The 23,157-nt window shown below is 39.8% G+C and overlaps 1 protein-coding gene across 3 annotated transcripts in view; it reads right to left on the reverse strand.

Annotated features, from left to right (window-relative positions):
- dmd (dystrophin) overlaps positions 1-23,157 on the reverse strand; it is a 217,575-nt gene that overhangs the window by 138,396 nt on the left and 56,022 nt on the right. For all 3 annotated transcript variants that reach the window (XR_010014843.1, XM_063010432.1, XM_063010433.1), the window contains exons 17-26: positions 20,714-20,883; positions 16,672-16,795; positions 16,483-16,570; positions 14,965-15,206; positions 10,789-10,969; positions 7,591-7,736; positions 4,168-4,380; positions 2,408-2,521; positions 2,035-2,190; positions 785-955 (exon numbers count right to left, since the gene is read on the reverse strand). Coding sequence is in view for 2 of the 3 variants with exons in the window: in XM_063010432.1 (XP_062866502.1) it covers positions 785-955; positions 2,035-2,190; positions 2,408-2,521; positions 4,168-4,380; positions 7,591-7,736; positions 10,789-10,969; positions 14,965-15,206; positions 16,483-16,570; positions 16,672-16,795; positions 20,714-20,883 (1,605 nt within the window). In the remaining variant the exon portion in view is untranslated. The remainder of the gene's footprint in view (positions 1-784; positions 956-2,034; positions 2,191-2,407; positions 2,522-4,167; positions 4,381-7,590; positions 7,737-10,788; positions 10,970-14,964; positions 15,207-16,482; positions 16,571-16,671; positions 16,796-20,713; positions 20,884-23,157) is intronic.

Consider the following 23,157-nt stretch of genomic DNA (forward strand, 5'->3'; position numbering starts at 1 on the left):
TTTCTCTGCATGCTTTGTGAGCCCCCTTTCATGCTGTTCTTCAATGGTCAGGGCTCTCCCAGGACCACTACAGAGCAGGTATTATTTAGGTGGTGGATCATTCTCAGCGCTGCAGTGACAATGACATGGTGGTGGTGTGTTAGTGTGTGTTGTGCTGGTATGAGTGGATAAGACACAGCAATGCTGATGAAGTTTTTAAACACCTCACTGTCACTCCTGGACTGAGAATAGTCCACCAACCTAAAATATCCAGCCAACAGCGCCCCGTGGGCAGCGTCCTGTGACCACTGATGAAGGTCTAGAAGTTGACCAACTCAAACAGCAGCAATAGATGAGCGATCGTCTCTGACTTTACATCTACAAGATGGACCAACTAGGTAGGAGTGTCTAATATGGTGGACAGTGAGTGGATACGGTACATAAAAACTCCAGCAGCGCTGCTGTGTCTGATCCACTCATACCAGCACAACACACACTAACACACCACCACCATGTCAGTGTCACTGCAGTGCTGAGAATGATCCACCACCTATAATAATAATAATACCTGCTCTGTGGTCCTGTGGGGGTCCTGGCCATTGAATAAAAGAGTAAAAGCAGGCTAAAAACAGTATGTAGAGAAATAGACAGACTACAGTAAGTAATTGCAGAAGTACAAAGTGCTTCTACACAGTAAGTGGAGCTGATAAAATGGACAGTGAGTGTAGAAACAAGGAGGTGGTTTTAATGTTATGGCTGATCATATAGTACGTATAGTACATCTAGTCATATGTGATGCACAAACCTTCAGTTCTTCCACTGCTTTATGGAGTTCTTCAGGTGTTTTATACTGAAAGTCACTCTCCAGATACTCCTCTTCTGCTTGTATGATCCACTCCTGCATCTCCTGCAGCTCCTTCTTCAGACACACTGTCATGTCCAGTCCACCTTTCAGGGCTGATTTTTTAGCATATGCCTAAGGAAAACCATAAACACATGGTACAGTTATTCAGTATATGTAATAGAATATTAAAATTATGTACAGTAAAGTCAAAATGTTAAATACACTAATAAATGACATATACACAATCAGCCAGTACTGTATATTAGATTTAAGTACTATGTATGCACATTCATTGGCTATCATGTTCAGAGCTGTGTATACAGTACCATACAGATGCACTTTGCAGGTAAACAGGGACTCTTTTTAGCTTTTTAGCTCCTTTTAGTTGTGATATTGAGGTGTTAAAAATCTAAATAAAGCTGCACCTGATACACTCACACTATAAAAATACACACTACGTCATTACCACACAGTTTGATGTCATGGCAGTGCTGAGAATGGTCCACCAAACTAAAAAATATCTGTTCATTGGGGGTCCTATAGGGGGCCTCCTTCATATAATGTATGGGAGAGAAAAGAGTGCAGAGTAACATATAAGCTTTAGTCTGATACTGAATACCCCCAAAAGCATTTTTTTTGGTAGTTAAAACTCAGTAATTCAGTAACTGTTTTTGCAGGTTTTCCAAGAGAATATGCTAGATCTAAAAATTTTTTAAAAAAGTCCAAAAGCCAGGGTCTGTCATGGTATGGGGGGAGAATTTTGAAACAAAAAATGCGACAACGACGACCCCGTACTGTTGCACATCTTAAGACGTGTTTGCAGGAAGAATGAGACAAAATAAAAGCTGAAACACTAAATCACTTGGTCTCCTCGGTGCCAAAACGTCTTTTAAGTGTGGTGAAAAGGAATAGCAACATTACACAGTGGTAAATGCTTTACTGTCCCAACTTGTTTTGGAATGTGTTGCAGGCCTGAAATGCAGGAATGGATGTTTATTAATAAATGAAATGAAGTTGATCAGACAAAACATGAAATATCTCAGGTTCATCCTGTCTGTAATTAAATAAAAGTCAAAGTAAATGTAAAAAACTGTGTTTTTTATTATTTGCATTTTCCATACTGTCCCAACTTTTTCTGATTTGGGGTTGTAGCTTTGTATGGTTTTATTGTCTAATACACATTTTAGGACCGGTTATTTGCTACTTATTACCTGTTTACAAATGAGTTCCCACTGAGCATTCAGCTCATCAAGCATCTTCTGGATCTTGATAGCAAACTGTGGCTCTGCTTCCCTTATCAAGGCATGTCCCACTTCATTGATACCATCAAGACTTGGTTGGACAGTGTGAATGTCATTAACTAATGCCTGGTAAAAAAAATAAATATGGTCTTAGATTTCAAAAGACAGGTTACCCATCACTGCACAAATGTGTAAATAACAATACAATATATTAACCAATCAAATCAATCTAAACAAATATAGTTTTCAAAAAGTAATACATTCCTGAATAGTACTTCTGTGGATTTAATAATGTTGCTTCATTTTAAAATGAATTGCTCTCTAAAACAAAGACTGCTCTTACCGTGCACTGTTCCAGTTGCTTCTCAAGAGCCTCTGAGTCTCCTAAGGCCGGCCACTCCTCGTTTAAAAAAATATCAACCTCAGCCATCCACTTTTGCAGGGTTTTTGTGTCATTCTAGAAAAGAAGATATTTTTCATTATTCTGATTATTTAACACCTACAGTAACACTTCCAGGATCAATATGGCAAAGAGTAGTGACAAATTAAATGTTATTTATTTATTCATTGTTGGTTTTCCCACTGCTTTATTCTATTTAAGGTCGCGGTGGGTCCGATTCATTGGGTGAAAGGTAGGAAACACCCTGGACAGGTCGCCAGTCCATCACAGGGCAAACACTCTCTCTCCCACAGATACACACACACACACTAATACCTAGGGAGGACTTTTAGTATCTCCAATATACCTGACTGCATGTCTTTGGACTGTGGGAGCAAACCAGAGCCCCTGGAGGAAACTCACACGGACACGGGGAGAACATGCAAACTCCACACAGAAAGGACTCTGACCGTTCCACCTGGGAATCAAACCCAGGACCTTCTTGCTGTGAGGTGACAGTGCAACCAACCGAGCCACTGTGCCTACCATGAGCTAAATTTACAAAGGTTTATATGTACTAGCCAGACAGACCAACAGTTTCTGGCATACTCAAACCAACCCATCAAAAACTATGCTATGCTCAGTCAGTTTAAAATTGTTCATGACTGGCTGATTAGATGAACACATGAATAAGCATGTGTGCAAGTGTCTTTTAATGATAATTTTATTACATTTACATTTTGGGCATTGAGCAGACGCCTTTATCCAAAGTGACTTACAGTACTGTGACATTATATTGTCTAAACAATTGAGGGTTAAGGGCCTTGCTCAAGGACCCAACGGTGGCAACCTGGCAATGGTGGGGCTTGAACCAGCGACCTTTCGATTACTAAGTACCTTAACCCAGGGGTATCAAACTCATTTTCATCTGCATTATAGTGGCCCTATTGTAATGCATCATGCTGTGATTGCAGTCTGCCTTTTAAGTCTTGGACAATTTGTTGTTTTTCTTGGAGGCTAAATTCTGTGTTTGGTGTCAAAATGCCAAATTTATACTGTATATTTATAATGTATTATATTGTACTCCTTTACCACAGACACGGCCTCATAACACAAGAGACGTACCAGTTTTTCTTCTTAAAGGACAAACTTGTATTCATTGTCCCATCTTTCATTAAATTACCTTCCTTCTGATTTTTTCTTCTTGTACATTTTGGGTTTATTACATCAGTTAAACGCTGATGTGGAAACACTGCCATCTAGTGGCGGGATGTGGTCACTTTGTGGCTCAAATAATCGGCATGCATTGTGGGAGATGAAGTTTATGTACGATTTTACATCTTTTAAGCTCTCACGAGCCACATAAAATGACGTAGCGGGCCAGATTTGGCCCTCGGGCCTTGAGATTAACACGTGTACCTTAACCACTAGGCTACAACTGCCCTATGATTAATCAAAGTAAAAGATTTTTGAACACTAACTAGCCCTGTGTAAAACAATAACTTACCCTTCACCCTTCAACTTATGAAGTGACTGGGTAAAATGGTATTCAAGAGAGAATTGCATGGAGAAAACCAATCCTAAACATTTAGCATTGTAGATGTACCAGTTCGAAAGTATTCACAAGCCCATGTGGTTATATTAATTACAGAAGCATTAAAGTTTTTAATTCAGTGCTATTTAATAGTTAACGTGATTTAAAAAACAATTATTTCACCATTTACCTGAAACTGTTGCAGCTTGTTCAAGTGCTCCTGTAATTTCTGTATGTTTCCTCGTAGTTGATCCTTTATATGTTTCCAGCGTGCTATCACACCGTCCACCTCAATACGATACTTCTGAGCTATCTCAGGGGGAGCTTTCTGACACACTTCCTCAGCCATGGTATTAAGAGCATCAATTTCTTTCTGGTGCTCCTGCTGTGCTGATTGAATTGCCTGCAAAAAAGCCACAGCTACATAAACCACCAATTCACTTCTAACAGTGCCAAAAAATTACTGAGCCATGGGATTGTTATACAAATAAACATGTTTATTATATATTGTTGGACTCACCAAATGACAATGTTGAGACTTTAATGTCACCAGATTAAAATCACTGGACCATTGTTAAATATAATAAACCATTTAAACCATATTGAACAGTGTTTACAACGATGCAGGTCAAACCCTGTGATGAGCAAGTTAAAAGTTTCTACATAATGTAAGAAAGAAACCTAAACAAGACCAAGACCCTTTAAAGTGCCAATTTTTCAACATAATCAAACTAAATAGTTCAAACAATATGTTAATCTAAAAGAGTTGGTCAGGTCACCCCACAGAAATGTCAGGTGAAACCCTGAAGGATGAAAGAGATAAATCCCACTGCAGAATAAGGTAGTATAACCAATGTAGCATAATAAAAACAAAAGGGGAAAGAAAGTGGCCAAAATAACAAAAAAGGGAAACATAATTTACATTTTCTGCATTTAGCAGACGCTCTTATCCAGAGCGACTTACAGAAGTGCTTCCATAGTAAACATTTCATTTCTCAAGTTTTAGTAAACAACAGTCAAAGAACACGAATCTGCTGAAACCTGTTAGAACCAAAGTGTTTTTTTTTTGTTTTGTTTTTTGTTTTTTTATTATTATTAATGAAATGGAAAAAATAATTTTAGTACACATATACCACATAATAAGCAAATAAAAATCAGCCTAGCCGCTCAGGTAGCGCAGCGGTAAAAGACTCGCTAGAACACCAGAGCTGGGATCTCAAATACATCGTATCGAGTCTCAGCTCTGCCTGCTGGCTGGGCTGAGCAGCCACATGAACAACGATTGGCCTTTTGTTCAGATAGGGGTGGGATATTAAGCCGGATAGGAACTCTCTCATAACTAATGCAATTACGACCTCTGCTGGCTAATTGATGGCGCCTCAATCAGGGTGTGTCTCTCCGTACACAGTGCTGATCCGCATTGCACTCGTCAAAGTGTAGGTGACAAAATGCATATGGCTGCTGCCCACGTGTCAGAAGGGGCATGGGTTAGCTTGTCGAGTTGTGACCAATGCCAGTTGCTTAGTCCACCACCAATGGTGATTTAGGCTGTTAATAATAAAGTAGTACATCAATGCTTTATGAAGCAGTTGATTCAAAGAATCGACACCAAGAGTTTTTGGGTAGGTGGACACTACATGGTAGGAGGACCAAATACAGTTAGTAATAGGGATGTCCCGATCACATTTTTTTGTTCCTGATCCCGATCCCGATCATCAATTTTGATCCTGATCCGATACCGAGTCTCAAACCGACACTTGTATTTTCTAGATATTGTCTAGATAAGAACTAGATAATACTGTTCACACAGTGCACACTTCAAGTACATTACAGTTATTCAAATTAATCCAATGTATATGTTTAACAACTGAATAGCTCTGCAGTGCTGTAGGAAAAAAAATGCCTGCATCCAAGCTATTGCTTAATGTTCTTTTATTTTTCCAAAATTACACTAAACAAACTTAGTGCAGCATTGTAGTAGTAAAACTAGAACACTCAAAATGAAGTGAAGGTTCTTTTTGAGGAAAATCAGCATCTCTGCCGTGTTAGCGGACAGCTGGTTCCTCTTCTCATCATATAATAATAAACTCGCTGTATTCGGCTGAGTGTTTATTTTTCAGATGCCGTATCAAATTGGTAGATCGTTTGGTTAAATGATATCTGGTTTGTTTATGAGCCATTTATGAGTTTGTAGGCGTGTTGTAACTAAGCCAATCAGAGTGCTTGATACTGAGATGTCGTTCAGTCTTGTAACTCGTGCTGTATGTTATGCTCCTTTCATACTCGAATTAAAAGTTATTGTTTTGTAAATCGGTGTGATCCTTGACTCACACACCATATAAATAGTAAAATTCTACAGTAATGAACGCAGCTCTGCTACTACCGCCTCGTGAAACGCTCACATTGCAGACATTACACTTCGCTGTTGGACTCTCCGTTTACGACACCTGCTTGACCGCTGACGTAAAACGAAAAATCGGGCTTAGTAAAGCCGATACCGATCAGTTAAAAAATGCCTTGATCTGGCCCGATTCGGGACATCCCTAGTTAGTAATTGTGAGGACATTGAAGATATAGATGTCTTTGGACACTGTATTAACACACTCCAGAATTTTTCTGGCATTTTAAAGCTATTTGATTGCTTAATATTCTACTACGTTTTATGGTTCACCTTACAATATGTTATGTAAATACAGTATATTAAATTATTGTACATAAAAACTGTGTAATTATTTATAAAACCACTAACATAATATTAAAATAATTATTCATTAAAAAATTTTAGAGGATTCTTTATTAAGAAATAATTTAGGAGTCTGGTAATGTCAAACAATTAAAAAAAGAAATAAAGGGCTTTTGCTTAAATTTAGACGCAAATTAGGATTATATTAAATTATAGTGTCATACAATTTGGTTTTTAAGTCCACTATATAACATAACATTATCAAGTATTTATATAAATACATACTTATTATTACTACTAAATGTAGTATGTTATAGAAATATACAATATATCTCTATCTAGCTATTTCCTTGGCTGCTCCCGTTAGGGATCGTGATCCGCATTATTGATTTGGCACAGTTTTTACGCCGGATGCGCTTCCTGACACAACCCTCCCTATTTATCCAGGCTTGGGACCAGCACTTCAATGCACTGGTTTATGCATTCTAGTGGCTAGGTACCTATAGCACAATTCAGTGTCTCCGATTAGCCTGGATACATGTTTTTGGACTGTGGGAGGAAACCGGAGCACCCGGAGGAAACCCACGCGGACACGGGGAGAACATGCAAACTCCACACAGAAAGTACCCAGACTGCTCCACCTGGGGGTCGAACCCAGGACCTTCTTGCTGTGAGGCGACAGTGCTACCCACTTAGCCACCGTGCCGCCCAAATATACAGTATATCATTTGACATGGGCTACTATACAACACAATCCTAACAAAATGAAACTTCAGTGTAAAGCAACACTTAATATGTACATTTACAGACTGTTTAAAAAAAAAAAGAAATAAATATTTAAGCATTAATTTAATGCTCAAAATTTGCTTGTACAATACAGAGTTCTTGAAAAAGAACAATAAAAAATTATCAACAGACTCTTAAACATACCATGGTGTCTTTCATCCTTTGCTCCATGACGGGGTACTCAGTGACTGCTGTAGAAGGAATGGCTAATTTGTCTTCACATTGTTTAAGCCAAGCTAAAAGGTTCCTCATAAGATCCTTGTAGCGTGCTGGTGGAAGACTAGTCTGGACTGAGGAAAGAAAATGGAAATTAAATCACGTTCACTGATAGCTTTTAAATTTTAAACAACATGCAGCTTCACAGGATGGCAAATCAGGCAAATCAAAGTTTCGATGAGAGAACTTTAAAAGTGAAAGACCAGGCAACCCATGTATTTTTGTAAGAACTAATGCCTACAGTGGGGCCAAAAAGTATTTAGTCAGCCACTGATTGTGCAAGTTCTCTTACTTAGAAAGATGAGAGAGGTCTGTAATTTTCATCATAGGTACACTTCAACTATGAGAGACAAAATGAGGGAAAAAAATACAGGAAATAACATTGTAGGATTTTTAAAGAATTTATTTGTAAATTATGGTGGAAAATAAGTATTTGGTCAATAACAAAAGTTCAACTCAATACTTTGTAACATAACCTTTGTTGGCAATGACAGAGGTCAAACGTTTCCTGTAAGTCTTCACCAGGTTTGCACACACTGTAGCTGGTATTTTGGCCCATTCCTCCATGCAGATCTCCTCTAGACCAGTGATGTTTTGGGGCTGTCGCTGGGCAACATGGACTTTCAACTCCCTCCACAAATTTTCTATGGGGTTGAGGTCTGGAGACTGGCTAGGCCACTCCAGGACCTTGAAATGCTTTTTACGGAGCCACTCCTTCGTTGCCCGAGCGGTGTGTTTGGGATCATTGTCATGCTGGAAGACCCAGCCACGTTCCATCTTCAATGCTCTCACTGATGGAAGGAGGTTTTGGCTTAAAATCTCACGATACATGGCCCCGTTCATTCTTCCCTTAACACGGATCAGTCGTCCTGTCCCCTTTGCAGAAAAACAGCCCCAAAGCATGATGTTTCCACCCCCATGCTTCACAGTAGGTATGGTGTTCTTGGGATGCAACTCAGCATTCTTCTTCCTCCAAACACGACGAGTTGAGTTTTTACCAAAAAGTTCCATTTTGGTTTCATCTGACCACATGATATTCTCCCAATCCTCTTCTGGATCATCCATATGCTCTCTGGCAAACTTCAGATGGGCCTGGACATGTACTGGCTTAAGCAGGGGGACACGCCTGGCACTGCAGGATTTGAGTCCCTCTCGGCGTAGTGTGTTACTGATGGTAACCTTTGTTACTTTGGTCCCAGCTCTCTGCAGGTCATTCATCAGGTCCCTCCGTGTAGTTCTGGGATTTTTGCTCACCGTTCTCATGATCATTTTGACCCCACGGGATGAGATCTTGCGTGGGGCCCCAGATCGAGGGAGATTATCAATGGTCTTGTATGTCTTCCATTTTCTTACAATTGCTCCCACAGTTGATTTATTCACACCAACCTGCTTGCCTATTGTAGATTCACTCTTCCCAGCCTGGTGCAGGTCTACAATTTTCTTCCTGGTGTCCTTCGACAGCTCTTTGGTCTTGGCCATGGTTGAGTTTGGAGTCTGACTGTTTGAGGCTGTGGACAGGTGTCTTTTATACAGATAATGAGGTCAAACAGGTGCCATTAATACAGGTAATGAGTGGAGGACAGAAGAGCTTCTTAAATAAGAAGTTACAGGTCTGTGAGAGCCAGAAATCTTGCTTGTTTGTGGGTGACCAAATACTTATTTTCCACCATAATTTACAAATAAATTCTATAAAAATCCTACAATGTGATTTCCTGGATCTTTTTTTCTCATTTTGTCTCTCATAGTTGAAGTGTACCTATGATGAAAATTACAGACCTCTCTCATCTTTCTAAGTAGGAGAACTTGCACAATCAGTGGCTGACTAAATACTTTTTGGCCCCACTGTATATTGTGATTATTTTATTATGTAAAAAGGTTATTTCATGGTTCTCATAATTGCCATGGTTTGGAAATGAGGGAGCCAGGTTTGGCCTTTAGAGTACTAAGTAAATATTTGCTGGATGCCATGAGGTCAAAGAATTATCTGCAGACCTCAGAAACAGGATTGTTTTGAGGCATAGATCTGGAGAAGGGTACAGAAAAACTGCTGCAGCATTACAGGTCCTAAAGAGCACAGTGGCCACCATCATTCATAAATGGAAGAAGTTTAGAACCAACAGAAATCTTCCTAGACCTGGCCGCCCAGCCAAACTCAGTGATTGGGGAAGGCGGGCTTTGGCCAAGAAGGTGAGCAGGAACCAAACTGAAACCAAAACTAAACTATATATATATATATATATATATATATACATATATATATATATATATATATATATATATATATATATATATATATATATATATAGAGAGAGAGAGAGAGAGAGAGAGAGAGAGAGAGAGAGAGAGAGAGAGAGAGAGAAGCACTTTGTGGTTCTACAATTACTGACTGAAACTCATCTGTTTCTCTGCATGCTTTGTTAGCCCCCTTTCATGTTGTTCTTCAATGGTCAGGACCCCCCCAGGACCACTACAGAGCAGGTATTATTTAGATGGTGGATCATTCTCAGCACTGCAGTGACAATGACATGGTGGTGGTGTGTTAATGTGTGTTGTGCTGGTATGAGTGGATCAGACACAGCAATGCTGATGGAGTTTTTAAACACCTCACTGTCACTGCTGGACTGGAAGTAGTCCACCAACCAAAAATATCCAGCCAACAGCGCCCTATGGGCAGCGTCCTGTGACCACTGATGAAGGTCTAGAAGATGACCAACTCAAACAGCAGCAACATATGAGCGATCGTCTCTGACTTTACATCTACAAGGTGGACCAACTAGGTAGGAGTGTCTAACAGAGTGGACAGTGAGTGGACATGGTATTTAAAAACTCCAGCAGCACTGCTGTGTCTGATCCACCCGCACAACACACACTAACACACCACCACCATGTCAGTGTCACTGCAGTGCTGAGAATCATCCACCACCTTAATAATACCTAATTGGTGGTATGTAGAGAAACAGATGGACTACAGTCAGTAATTGTAGAACTACAAAGTGCTTCTGTATGGTAAGTGGAGCTGATAAAATGGACAAGGAGGTGGTTTCAATGCTGATCAGTGTATATATACACAGGGATTGAACCGAATATTGATCTGCAACCCAGTTTCTTACCCCTCTTACAACTCACCTAATATAAGCTGTTTCTCTCTGGCCTTTAGGTCCTCCAGAACCTGGTGATAGTGGTCTTGCAGGGCAGATATATCAGCATCCATGAAAACCTGTGTCTCCTCTTTCTCTTTTAGTTCCTGAAGTCTTTCGTGTAGTTTCTCCATTTGTGGTTCAAGTGCACTCAGACGAGCTATCTCATCCTAAGAACAGGAAGAAGAAAAATGTAGTCAAAATTAAGAGCAGAATATAGGTGACATCTGCATAAAGCAGCTATAATGACCAAGACCAAGTCTAAATGTGCAACTGTAAACTAGATTAGCATAAAAACATACATAACTACATTTATATTTTCCAAGATCTTACAATTAGAAGGTCAGACAGCTATACTGCAAAGTATATGGAAATGCTGCTGTATGGTGTACGCTTCTTGCTTGTCAAATAGAACCACATTTATTTAAATGTGTATCAAAAGACTGAACTATATAATTAAAACGAGGCAAAACTGTCTGACAGTCTGTGTAATAACCAGCAAGGCTTAAAATGAAGCAGCAAGAATTCAATCTTGCAGCTACACTCCAATAAACTGCATCAGAATGTGTTTCAACCAAAAACCTTCAAGGTATCTGAAAGATAGGAGTATTAGAATATTTTAAATAAATAATTATTTGTGTGACAGAGTGGGTAAATAACTTCCATGCATTCCAATTTTATTCCAGTTGATTTGTAAGGTCACAGTGTTTTATACAGTATTCAGTTTTATACAATTCGACATGCTGAGGAATGATTTATCAGCACTGTGTGTATATTCCTGTTAACTTCTCCAACCAGTGCGTACTTTGCCTAGAGGAATATAAAAAATAATCATAATCTGTCAAAATCCTTACCATTCGTCACAGTGCACTGTAAAAATTAACATTAAATAATTATTTTTTTGCATTTCCCCCCCAATTTTTCTCCCTATCTAGTCGTATCCAATTAACCGAACACATTATGCTTCCTTTCTACTGATGCTGACCTCCACTCTTGACCGAAGAGAGCCGTGATTAAAACACGCCCCCCCGACACGTGTGCATCTTTTCACCTGCACAAGACGAGTTCAAATGGGGCTCAGATTCGCACACGGAGAGTCATGCACTGATCCCCATCATCCCCCGTCTCTGTGCTGCCGCCACTCCTGTGTCCATCCTACAAACAAGCCAATTATTGTTCGTGCAAGTGCCCAGCCTGGCGGTAGCAAAGCTGAGATTCAAACTCACCAGTTGTGTTTTACCGCTGCACCACCTGAGTGTCTAATCGTATTTTGTAGTTGTATTTAAACTTGGGCCTACTTTAGTGTCTATAGCTTATAGGCTCCATATGCAAGAATTAGCATTTTTGGACAGTGGTAGACTAGTGGGTACAGCTTTGAGCTATCAATTAAAACGTTGAGAGTTTGAATCTCAGCATTGCCATACAGCCACTGTTAGCCCTTAACCCTGTCTGCTCCAATAAAGTAGTACATGTGCAGTACCAGCCCATTTAATCACCAATGCTACCCGCCTTCTAAACATTTGGTTCCTGAAAAGTGTAGAGACTGAAGAAGGGCCCTGACCATTTGCGCACAATGTCCATAGAGCGACAAGGAACATTTTGCTTGTAAATGTAGCTTTCACACAAAAAAGTCAGTAGTGATTTCAGGGTTAGGACAATTGTTGCTTAGGGACTGATGATGAAGGGGAAATAAAGAGATGAATCTGAAAGGGTTACGCTGACAGAAGACCTGAGAGGCTGGACGCCAGTGTAATATATATATTTTTAAAATATTTTATTTATGCATGTTCTCCCCTTTTTTCTCCCTTTTAGCATGTCAAAATGCCCGATTGCGTCATGCTTCCTCTCCACCAATGCCGATCCCTGAAGCTAACCCACGCCCCCTCCGCCACATGGGCAGCAGCCGTATGCATCTTGTCACCTACACTTTGACGAGTGCAGTGCAGCTCAGCACTGTGTGCGGAGAGACACACCCTGAGAGCACTCTTTTCTCATCTCTGTGCAGGTGCCATCAATTGCATTAGTTATGAGAGAGAGACCCTATCTGGCTTAATCCCACCCATATCTGAACAACAGGCCAATCGTTGTTCATGTGGCCACTCAGCCTTAGCCGGCAGACAGAGCTGAGATTCGATACGATGTATTCAAGATCCCAGCTCTGGTTCCAGCGTGTGTTTTTACCGCTGCGCCACCTGAGTGGCCTCAGTGTATTATTTTTATATTATTTTTTGTCATGTTATCTTCCTTCCTAAAAAGCTTGTCCCATTCCACACCTTAATTATCCAGAACATGATTAATAATGATTCATACCTACCTGATCAGTAAAATTCTTAAAAATTTGCAATTGTTAACATGCCAAAAACAATAAAAACAATTATTACAAACATTAAACTCAAATTTTGACAAAACACTTTGCAATCCTTCCATAGCACTGTGCTTCCACAGACTTTTATATCTCACATGCTCGGGATTGGTGTGGTCGTGATCTCCACCCCTGTTCAGTGTCTGTCCATTGTCAAATCAGGGCTAACACCTGTACCTAATCTGTGTTTAATCACATACAGTAGTACCTTGTAACTTGATGTCCACTAAACTCGAAATCTTTGAAACTCGACGGCCTTCGGCGAGAAATATTTACCCTTAAACTCGGCGTGTGTGCGACTGTCGATTTGTTCAGCGCTTGTCTTGAGCAGTGTAATAAAACATCAGCAAAGTGCGAATATAAGACAAATCTGCATTTGTGTGGGATAAACATCAAAATCACTCTGAAAGCTCCACATGTATCTGTGTTTAGCTGGATTGTCCTCACTGTTTAACTTTTAAACTTGTGTTATAGCTCGGGGTGCTGAGAAATTGTGAGAATCAGTTCTTCCCAGAGTCTAAAACGCTTAATGTGACTTAATGTATTAAAAGAACGACATAGAAACACTAAACCGCTCTTAATTATTACTGCTCATAAGTTCTCTCCACTAATGAAATTCCTCGCTCATTGTTTTAGTACAGTAAGTCACGTTAAGCTTTGTGCACCGCTACACATAGGAAATAACGGCACAGCAGTGCAAAAGCTATTTTGCCACTTCTCATGTGAATGCACCTTTACTGAAATCGCTAAGAAATACGGTATTCCAAGATCAAGCATCTCCAGGATTAGGAAGCATAAGGAAACAATAAAGAAATAAAGGTAAAGTGCAGGTTTTATTATATTTTTTGGTAAATTGTACTTCAGTGTTTTTTTTATATTATATTTATGCCTTGAAACTCAACACCTTTTAAACTCGACGCCACTCTCAGAATCAACTGACGTCGAGTTCCAAGGTACCAGTGTAGTGTATTTAGTTCTTAGTTCAGACTGTGTTTCTGATTAAACATGACACGTGTGCAGTAATGACTGCATATTTTCACCTGCACAAGGTGAGTTCAAATGTGGATCAGCTTTGTGTACAGATAGCCACACCCTGCTCCACATTATTCCTCGACTCTGCGCAGGCGCCATCAATCAGCCAGCAGAGGTCGTATGAGGAACCCTGGTCCGGCTCATCCCACCCTGTGAACAACAGCCAATCGTTGTTCATGTAGCCGGCCAGCCCAGGCGGATGGCAGAGCCGAGATTCGAAACGATGTGTTCGAAATCTCAGCTCTGGTGTGCTAGCGTGTTTTACCGCCTGAGCGGCTAATCGTTGGTTACATTTGACATTATCCTGTTTGCACTAGTTTGATTTCCAAATAAAAAGTCAATGTTTTTTTTAAAAATATTTTTCCTATCAGCGTTTTCTTACTCAGAATAGAGAAATCTGAACTAGTAATCAGAAGGTTGCCAGTTCAAGCCCCACCACTGCCAAGTTGTCCCTCTTAGGCAAAGCCCTTAAACCTCAAATGCTCAAATCATGTTCAGTCATAATTGTAAGTCGCTTTAGATAAAAGCATCTGCTAAATGCTGCAAATGTAAATGTAAATATATTATTTAAATATCTGCTATTAAGATAATTTGAATATGGTATCTATTCAGGATTGACTATAGTTTAATACATGCATTGGGTAAAGGACATTACCTGGAAAGACACAGGGATAGACAGACTTAGTCCTGCATGAACACAGAACAAACAGACATTGAAAGACACATCTAATGAGGAACATGCATACATGCATACAGACAGTGGTGGTTTACCCTGCAGCGCTCGATTTGAATCCTCAGTGGTTGTGGCTCGCACGCCGGGGGTTGCTGCACTTTCAGCCAGTTCTCCGAATTCGCTACTGCTTGTTCCAGCTCATGGAAGAGATTGTAGAAAGCCAGTACTTTGGTCTGGTAGGCGAGCCACGTCAGCCTGTCAGCCAGCAGAGCACAGAACTCGACCCATCGAGTCTGCAGCTGCTGAGAAGCCTGCTGAATGTCATCGGAATTTTGCCTGTCTACAAAGTTAAATGATCCATAATTAAACTGGGCATTAGTGGCAGTCACAGATGCTGATACAGTTGACATTCAGTTTTGCAAAATAAATGAATAATGCATGATGTCTGTTTGTTAGAAATTCTAAATGTGCTCCTCATTTCCAAACTTGAACATTTTCAATATGAACTACATGTGTGTGTGTGTGTATTTATGTACACTACTGCATATACATATATATATATATAAATCTACATTGTTTCTACACTCACTGTCCATTTTATCAGCTCCACTTACCATACAGAAGCACTTTGTAGTTCTACAATTACTGACTGTAGTCCATCTGTTTCTTTACATAGTTTTTTAGCCTGCTTTCACCCTGTTCTTCAATGGTCAGGACCCCCACAGGACCACTACAGAGTAGGTATTATTTGGGTGGTGGATCATTCTCAGCACTGTAGTGACACTGACATGGTGGTGGTGTGTTAGTGTGTGTTGTGCTGGTATGAGTGGATAAGACACAGCAATGCTGATGGAGTTTTTAAACACCTCACTGTCACTGCTGGACTGAGAATAGTCCACCAACCAAAAATACCCAGCCAACAGCGCCCCATGGGCAGCGTCCTGTGACCACTGATGAAGGTCTAGACGATGACCAACTCAAACAGCAGCAATAGATGAGCGATTGTCTCGTCTCTGACTTTACATCTAGGAGGTGGACCAACTAGGTAGGAGTGTCTAATAGAGTGGACATTGAGTGGACACGGTATTTGCCTGATCCACTCATACCAGCACAACACACACTAACACACCACCACCATGTCAGTGTCACTGCAGTGCTGAGAATGATCCACCACCTAAATAATACCTGCTCTGTGGTGGTCCTGTGGGGCTTCTGACCATTGAAGAACAGGGTGAAAGGGGGCTAACAATGCATGCAGAGAAACAGATGGACTACAGTCAGTAATTGTAGAACTACAAAGTGCTTCTATATGTTAATACAATGGACAGTAAGTGTAGAAACAAGGAGGTGGTTTTAATGTTATGGCTGATCGGTGTATATATAACATGCAGTGTAAATAAGTAATGCATTGGTGAACTGTTTGTTTCTTTTTTATATTTAGTTTATTCTGTTTTAATTGCTGTGTGTTATATATTTAAGCGCTGTCAGGATTGTGACCTCATTTCGTTGTACCCTGTGCAGTAAAGGATTCTTTATCTTTAATAGTTCCACTAAAAAACATCAAGTCATTAGTAATAACTTTTTAAAACATTTATAAGTATTCACAGTATATTTACCACTTGTAAGCTGGTCTATTAGAGCCTGCGCTGACCGTGTTGCTTCTTGAAGCTTCCTGAGCTTCTCTGGTTTTTCTCTATCGATCGCCTACAAGATGAGAAAATCATCTTAATTAGATATTGACTTTTTTAAAATAAAAACCAAATCAAAAGAAGAAAGATTCACTTGTATTAACAACTTGATCTTACCAAAACTTTCTCATAAAGGTCTACCACACTGCCCTCTTTGCGTGAAACTGAGAACTCTGGACTCTGCAGGACAGCCTCTGAGCGGGTCATGAAACTGTGAATCTCAGTGAAGTCCACGTCAAGCCTGAAAGGACAATTCATTGTTAAGATGGCTAAAATATCAGTGGTAAAAATTAGCCAGTATATAATAAATAAGTAGTTTTGGGGTTATTTGAAATGAATAACTAGGGCTGGCTCGATACCACTTTTTTATGTCTGCAATACTGCAAATTGAGTATCTGCCGATACCTATACTAATCCGATACCGTCATTTCTCCTCTTAAACAATAATACATAATAATACATGTCTCAATGCACCATGTTTAAAGTAGCTATCTAAATAACAATGCTCAGACTGTGTAACAAATATTCTAAAGGAATAAATACAGAACCTACAACATCACACTTATGCAAAACTGCTGATTTTATTTTGACTTTTACACACAGAACATTTAGCAGCATTTTTGGCTTGTTTAACAAAAGTGTCTACAATTGGAAGATGTGGATGTCAATCAAACACGATGGACCAATTAGAATTGATGCAGGGTTTAGTTTTTTTAAGTTCTGTCACGTTTTTAGATTATTAAAAACCAAAGCGCGCTTATTAAAAACCCTGCTGGAGTTTGAAGAGGAAAACGGGAAATGGTGTAGTTTGTTTTATTTCATAACACTAATGGATTAATCGTTGAGGATGTGAGAGATCTCCAAGCCAGGACAAGACCGATTTATCCAAGTCCGATTTATCATTTGTAAAACAATTTTTATTGTGTTTAAACAGTGTTTTTAGATGTGGCAGTAGTAGATGATTTTTATTGTGTTTAAACAGTGATTTTAGATGTGGCAGTAGTAGATGATTTTTATTGTGTTTAAACAGTGATTTTAGATGTGGCAGTAGTAGATGATTTTTATTGTGTTTAAACAGTGATTTTAGATGTGGCAGTAGTAGATGATTTTTATTGTGTTTAAACAGTGATTTTAGATGTGGCAGTAGTAGATGATTTTTATTGTGTTTAAACAGTGATTTTAGATTTGGCAGTAGTAGATGATTTTTAAAAATGCTAAAAATTGAAGTAGATCAGTGTTTTAATTTCTGAATGTTTTTTAAAATGCTAAAAATTTAAGTAGATCATTGTGTTTTAATTTCTGAATGTTAATGATGTCATCAAGCGTGAGTGGCAATAAACAACACTTGTCATGTAATGTGAATTACATACAGTGCCATCAGAAAGTATTCACACCCCTTCACTTTTTCCACATTTTGTTACGTTACAGACATATTCGAAATCCGATTTGAGCATAGTTTTCTTTTAAAAAATCTACACGAAATAGCCCATAATGACAAAGTGAAAACATGTTTTTAGACATTTTTGTAAATCTTTTAAAAATGTAAACATTTAAACATAATAGGTACATAAGTATTCACACCCTTTGCTATGACGCTCAAAATTTTGCTCAGGTGCATCCAGTTTACACTGATCATCCTTGAGATGCTTCTACAACTTGATTGGAGACCACCTGTGGTAAATTCAGTTGATTGAACATAATTTGGAATGGCACACACTTGTCTATAAAAGGTCTCACAGTTGACAGTGCATATCAAAGCAGAAACCAAGCAATAAAGTCAAAGGAATTGTCTTTAGACATCCAAGGCCGGATTGTGTCAAGGCACAAATCTGGGGAAGGATACATACAATTTTGGCAGCATTGAAGGTCCCGAAAAGCACTGTGGTCTCCATTATTTGGAAATGGAAGAAGTTTGGAACCACCAGAACCCTCCCTAGATCTGGCCGCCCGACCAAACTAAGTAATCGGGGAAGAAGGGCCTTGGTCAGAGAGGTGACCAAGAACCCAATGGTCACTAAGGCAGAGCTCCAGTGTTCCCTTGTGGAGATAGGACAACCATCCAGTAGGTCAACCATTGCTAACACACTCCACCAATCAGGCCTTTATGGTAGAGTGGCCAGATGGAAGCCACTCCTCACTAAAAGGCACATGGCAGCCCGCTTAAAGACTCTCAGACAAGAGGAATCAAAATTCTCTGGTCTGATGAAACCAAAATAGAACTTTCTGGCCTGAACAACAAGCGTCATGTCTGGAGAAAAACAGGCACTGTTCATCGCCTGGCTAACACCATCCCTACTGTCAAGCATGGTGGTGGCAGCATCATGCTGTGGGGATGTATTTCTGCGGCAGGAACTGGGCAACTAGTCCGCATAGAGGGTAAAATGACAGCAGCCAAATATAGAGAGATTCTTCAAGAAAACCTGCTCTGGAACTCAGACTAGGGCGACGATTCATCTTCCAACACGACAATGACCCAAAGCACACAGCCAAGATAACAAAGGAGTGGCTTCAGGAGCAGTCTGTGAATGTCCTTGAGTGGCCCAGCCAGAGCCCGGACTTGAATCCAATTGAACATCTCTGGAAAGACCTAAAAACGGCTGTCTACAGACGCTGCCCATCCAACCTGACTGAGCTTGAGAGGATCTGCAGAGAAGAATGGGAGAAAATGCCCAAAAACAGGTATGCCAAGCTTGTACAGACATACCCAAGAAGACTTGAGGCTGTGATTGCTGCCAAAGGTGCTTCAACAAAACATTAAGCCATGGGTGTGAATACTTATGTACCTATTATGTTTAAATGTTTACATTCTTAATAAATTTACAAAAATGTCTGAAAACATGTTTTCACTTTGTCATTATGGGCTATTTCATGTAGATTTAAAAAAAAAGAAAACTATACTCAAATCGATTTTCAAATATGTCTGTAATGTAACAAAATGTGGAAAAAGTGAAGGGGTGTGAATATTTTCTGATGGCACTGTATATATTGTCTGGCCCTTTTTACGCAGCATCATACATGTTCTGTAAAAGTGGAATTATTTTATTATATTTATTATATAAACATTGTATTTGGTACCAGTGAGTTCTCTGTCTAGTAATGTGTTTTTATACTGTCTAGTAGTGTGTTTTCATATACTGTTATGTTCTTCAACTGTAAAATCTTTTATTTGCTAATAATGTGTGCTAAGCTGTACATAAAATTTTACACTATTAAAAATAAACTCCACTAGCACATCAGTGCCGAGATTCTGAACTCTTCGGTTCGAAACTCGGCGTTGTCACCAGTCAGCTGGGCGCCATCTAGCGGGCATAATTGGCAGTGCCTGCAGTGAGGGATGACCGGAGATATGTGGGCAGGGTCTTCAAACGCTGTGTAAGAACCCTGATTGGCGAATGGTGGATAGAGGAACCTGTGCCTGTGCATGGGTGGAAAAGCGTTCCGTTAAGGGCTGCACGCGGGAAGGAGGAGGCGTGAGCAGCAATATACCATCCTCAACTGCAAAAAATTGGGGATCCCCAGCAGCAGAAGACAAATTGACTACGCTAAATTGGGAGAAAAATGGGAAAAAATGCATAAAATATATATAAAAAATAAATAAATATAACAATAAAATAAACTCAAATGCTGGTCCGGTGATAATGTTAAGTTAAAACAGGACCAGGGACTGGAATGCAAAGTTAAAATAGATACTTACCGGGGCCGCTCAGGTGGTGCAGCGGTAAAAACACACACTGTTCACCAGAGCTGAGATCTCGAATACATCGTATCGAATCTCGGGTCTGCCTGCTGGCTGAGGCTGAGCAGCCACATGAACAACGATTGGCCTGTTGTTCAGATAGGGGCGGGATTAAGCCGGATGGGGACTCTCTCTCAGACTAGTGCGACCTCTGCTGGCTGGTTGGTGGCGCCTGCACGGAGATGGGAAAGGAGTGCGGTAGAGGGTGTGGCTCTCCCTACACAGCGCTGTACTGTACTGCGCTGCACTCGTCAAGTGTAGGTGATAAGATGTTCGATTGCTGTGCACGTGTCGGAGGGGGCGTGGAGCAGCCTCATCCTCCACAATCAGGAGCAGGGACCAGCATTAGTGAGAGGATGATTGACGGGCAGAAACTGGATGCGCTAAAGTTGGAGAAAAATTGGGAAAAAAATAGATACTTGCCTTTTACGAAGCTCTGAGTCGACAACTACCTGGCGCTTTTTCTGAGGAGGAGGGGTAGCCAGGCCGTCCTTAGACTGCTTTAATGTCTTTTTCTGATGCGTGGTGACTTTGGTTTCCACGGTGGTGTGTGTAATTTGAGACTGTGATGTGGTCACAGTAGTAGTTGAGAGCTAAAAGAAAGAAATGCAAATTAAATGTATCTGTTTAAAAAAAAAAAAAAAATAGGACATTTCGTCAAATGCAATAAAAATAAGAATCTGTGGTTTGTTAATTTTCTTTAATCTTTATTTAACTGACAACAGTACAAAGAGGCATTCAATTCCAAACAAATTAAAAATTTAATGCCTGTCTTATGTTCAAAAGGTTGGGACAGAGACATGTTTACCACTGTGTTACATTACCTTTCCTATTAATGACACTTTGCAATATAGTTTAACATTAATTGTTGGTGTTGTGTGTGAAATCATACGGAAAAAAGGTAAAATTTTGTCCATTCTTGCTTGACTTGAGACTTCAGCTGCTCGACAGTCGTTGTTTGCATTGACGGCAGCATGTGTCTCTCTAAAACTCCAGTATACACCTCCTCCTTAATGGTACCTTCACACATATGCAAGTCGCAAATGCTGTGGGGAGTGATGCACCCTTTTACTATGACAGATGTTGGCTTTGTACCTTTCACCGATAACATTTGGGGTGGTTGACTCATCAGAAAACAGCAAGTTTTCATTCTTACTTACTACATCGGTGATGAGCTTGGTGCCCAGAATTTCAGTTAAAAAATGCAGCGGTAGACCGTGTTAAGCCGCAATGGTTTTCTCCAAGTACCCCTGAGCCAAAGTGGCTTTATTTATCACAGAAGCATAACGGTTTCTCTATCTGAGGGTGCACAATTAACAGTGGTTTCCAACCTTGACCTTACATGGCCTGAGGTATCTCTACATTCCCTAAATGTGTACATAAAATTATGTACGGTAGATGGTGAAGAACCTGAAGTGGTGAGTGGTGAAGTGGTGAGCCATGACCTATCCTTGCTAGCAAAGACTCAGCTTTTGGCAAATCAATCCTAATTCCCTTACCTGCTATCAATTCATCTTGTTAAAAGTCTCAAAACAGTGTAACCTGAATATTTTATATGTTAACATAACATTAAAACCACCTCCTTGTTTCTACACTCACTGTCCATTTTATCAGCTTCACTTACGATATAGAAGCACTTTGTAGCTCTACAATTACTGACTGTAGTCCACTTGTTTCTCTGAATGCTTTTTTTTTTAGCTTTCACCCTGTTCTTTAATGGTCAAGACCCCCACAGGACCACCACAAAGCAGGTATTATTTAGGTGGTGGATCATTCTTAGCACTGCAGTGACACTGACATGGTGGTGGTGGGTTAGTGTGTGTTGTGCTGGTATGAGTGGATCAGACACAGCAGTGCTGCTGGAGTTTTTAAATACCGTGTCCACTCACTGTCCACTCTATTAGACACTCTTACCTAGTTGGTCCACCTTGTAGATGTAAAGTCAGAGACGATCGCACATCTATTGCTGCTGTTTGTGTTGGTCATCTTCTAGACCAGGGGTGTCAAACTCACGGCCCGCCGCGTCATTTGATCCTGCCCGCGAGAGCTTAAACGACTGTATGATTGTTGTTTTGGTTCGAGTCGTTACAGAGACGCGCTTATAATTTAATGCGCTCCTGCGCCTTTAAGAGACAACGTGACATCGTAGTCATGGCAACTAACTTTAACCTTCGCTAAGAAGCCATGTGACTTTTATGGCAAAAGAACGCGGGGTAGCGTAGTTAGTAATGTAAACAATAATAAATAAATACAAATAATTATATTGCAATATAATACAGAAGCATTGTCTGTAAGTAGTGGCGTTTATATTCTCAGTTGTTTGTAAATGTTTAGTGAGTATATCACAGCGTTTTAGTTACAAATTTACCGTAATTAAATACAATTGTTACTGTTACTATAGCAATTAGTATCTTTACACACAATTTTAACTCGTTATTTTACGTTTGGTTAAATCTCATATTGTACCAGATGTAACACTTGACTACAGCTGTGTGCTTTTACTGTATTAGGTTCTTTATTGTTTTTATTGTTTGTATTTTTACTTCATTTTGATGCACACAGCTGGGGAGCAAATAAACCGACTGTATTCTGAAGAGAGCTGTCTGTCTGTCTGTCTGTCTAGCTGAGAAAGAGGGATAAACTATTAGTGAGGCAGAATGATTGTCTTAAAAATACACTGTAAAATCCTAAATAAACTGCATCTTTCAAAATGCATGCTGATTTTGTGACCTGCAAAGTGCCAGTAGATGATGTTACACATATTTACACATGATCCTAAAATGTACAAAAAGATAATTAAGAAAATTAAGCATAAGGAGGAAATTTAATGAAAGTGAAAACAAGTTTGTGCTTCAGGAAGAGAAACC

The sequence above is a fragment of the Trichomycterus rosablanca genome, chromosome 15, assembly GCF_030014385.1.
Source record: "Trichomycterus rosablanca isolate fTriRos1 chromosome 15, fTriRos1.hap1, whole genome shotgun sequence".
Lineage (NCBI taxonomy): Eukaryota > Metazoa > Chordata > Actinopteri > Siluriformes > Trichomycteridae > Trichomycterus > Trichomycterus rosablanca.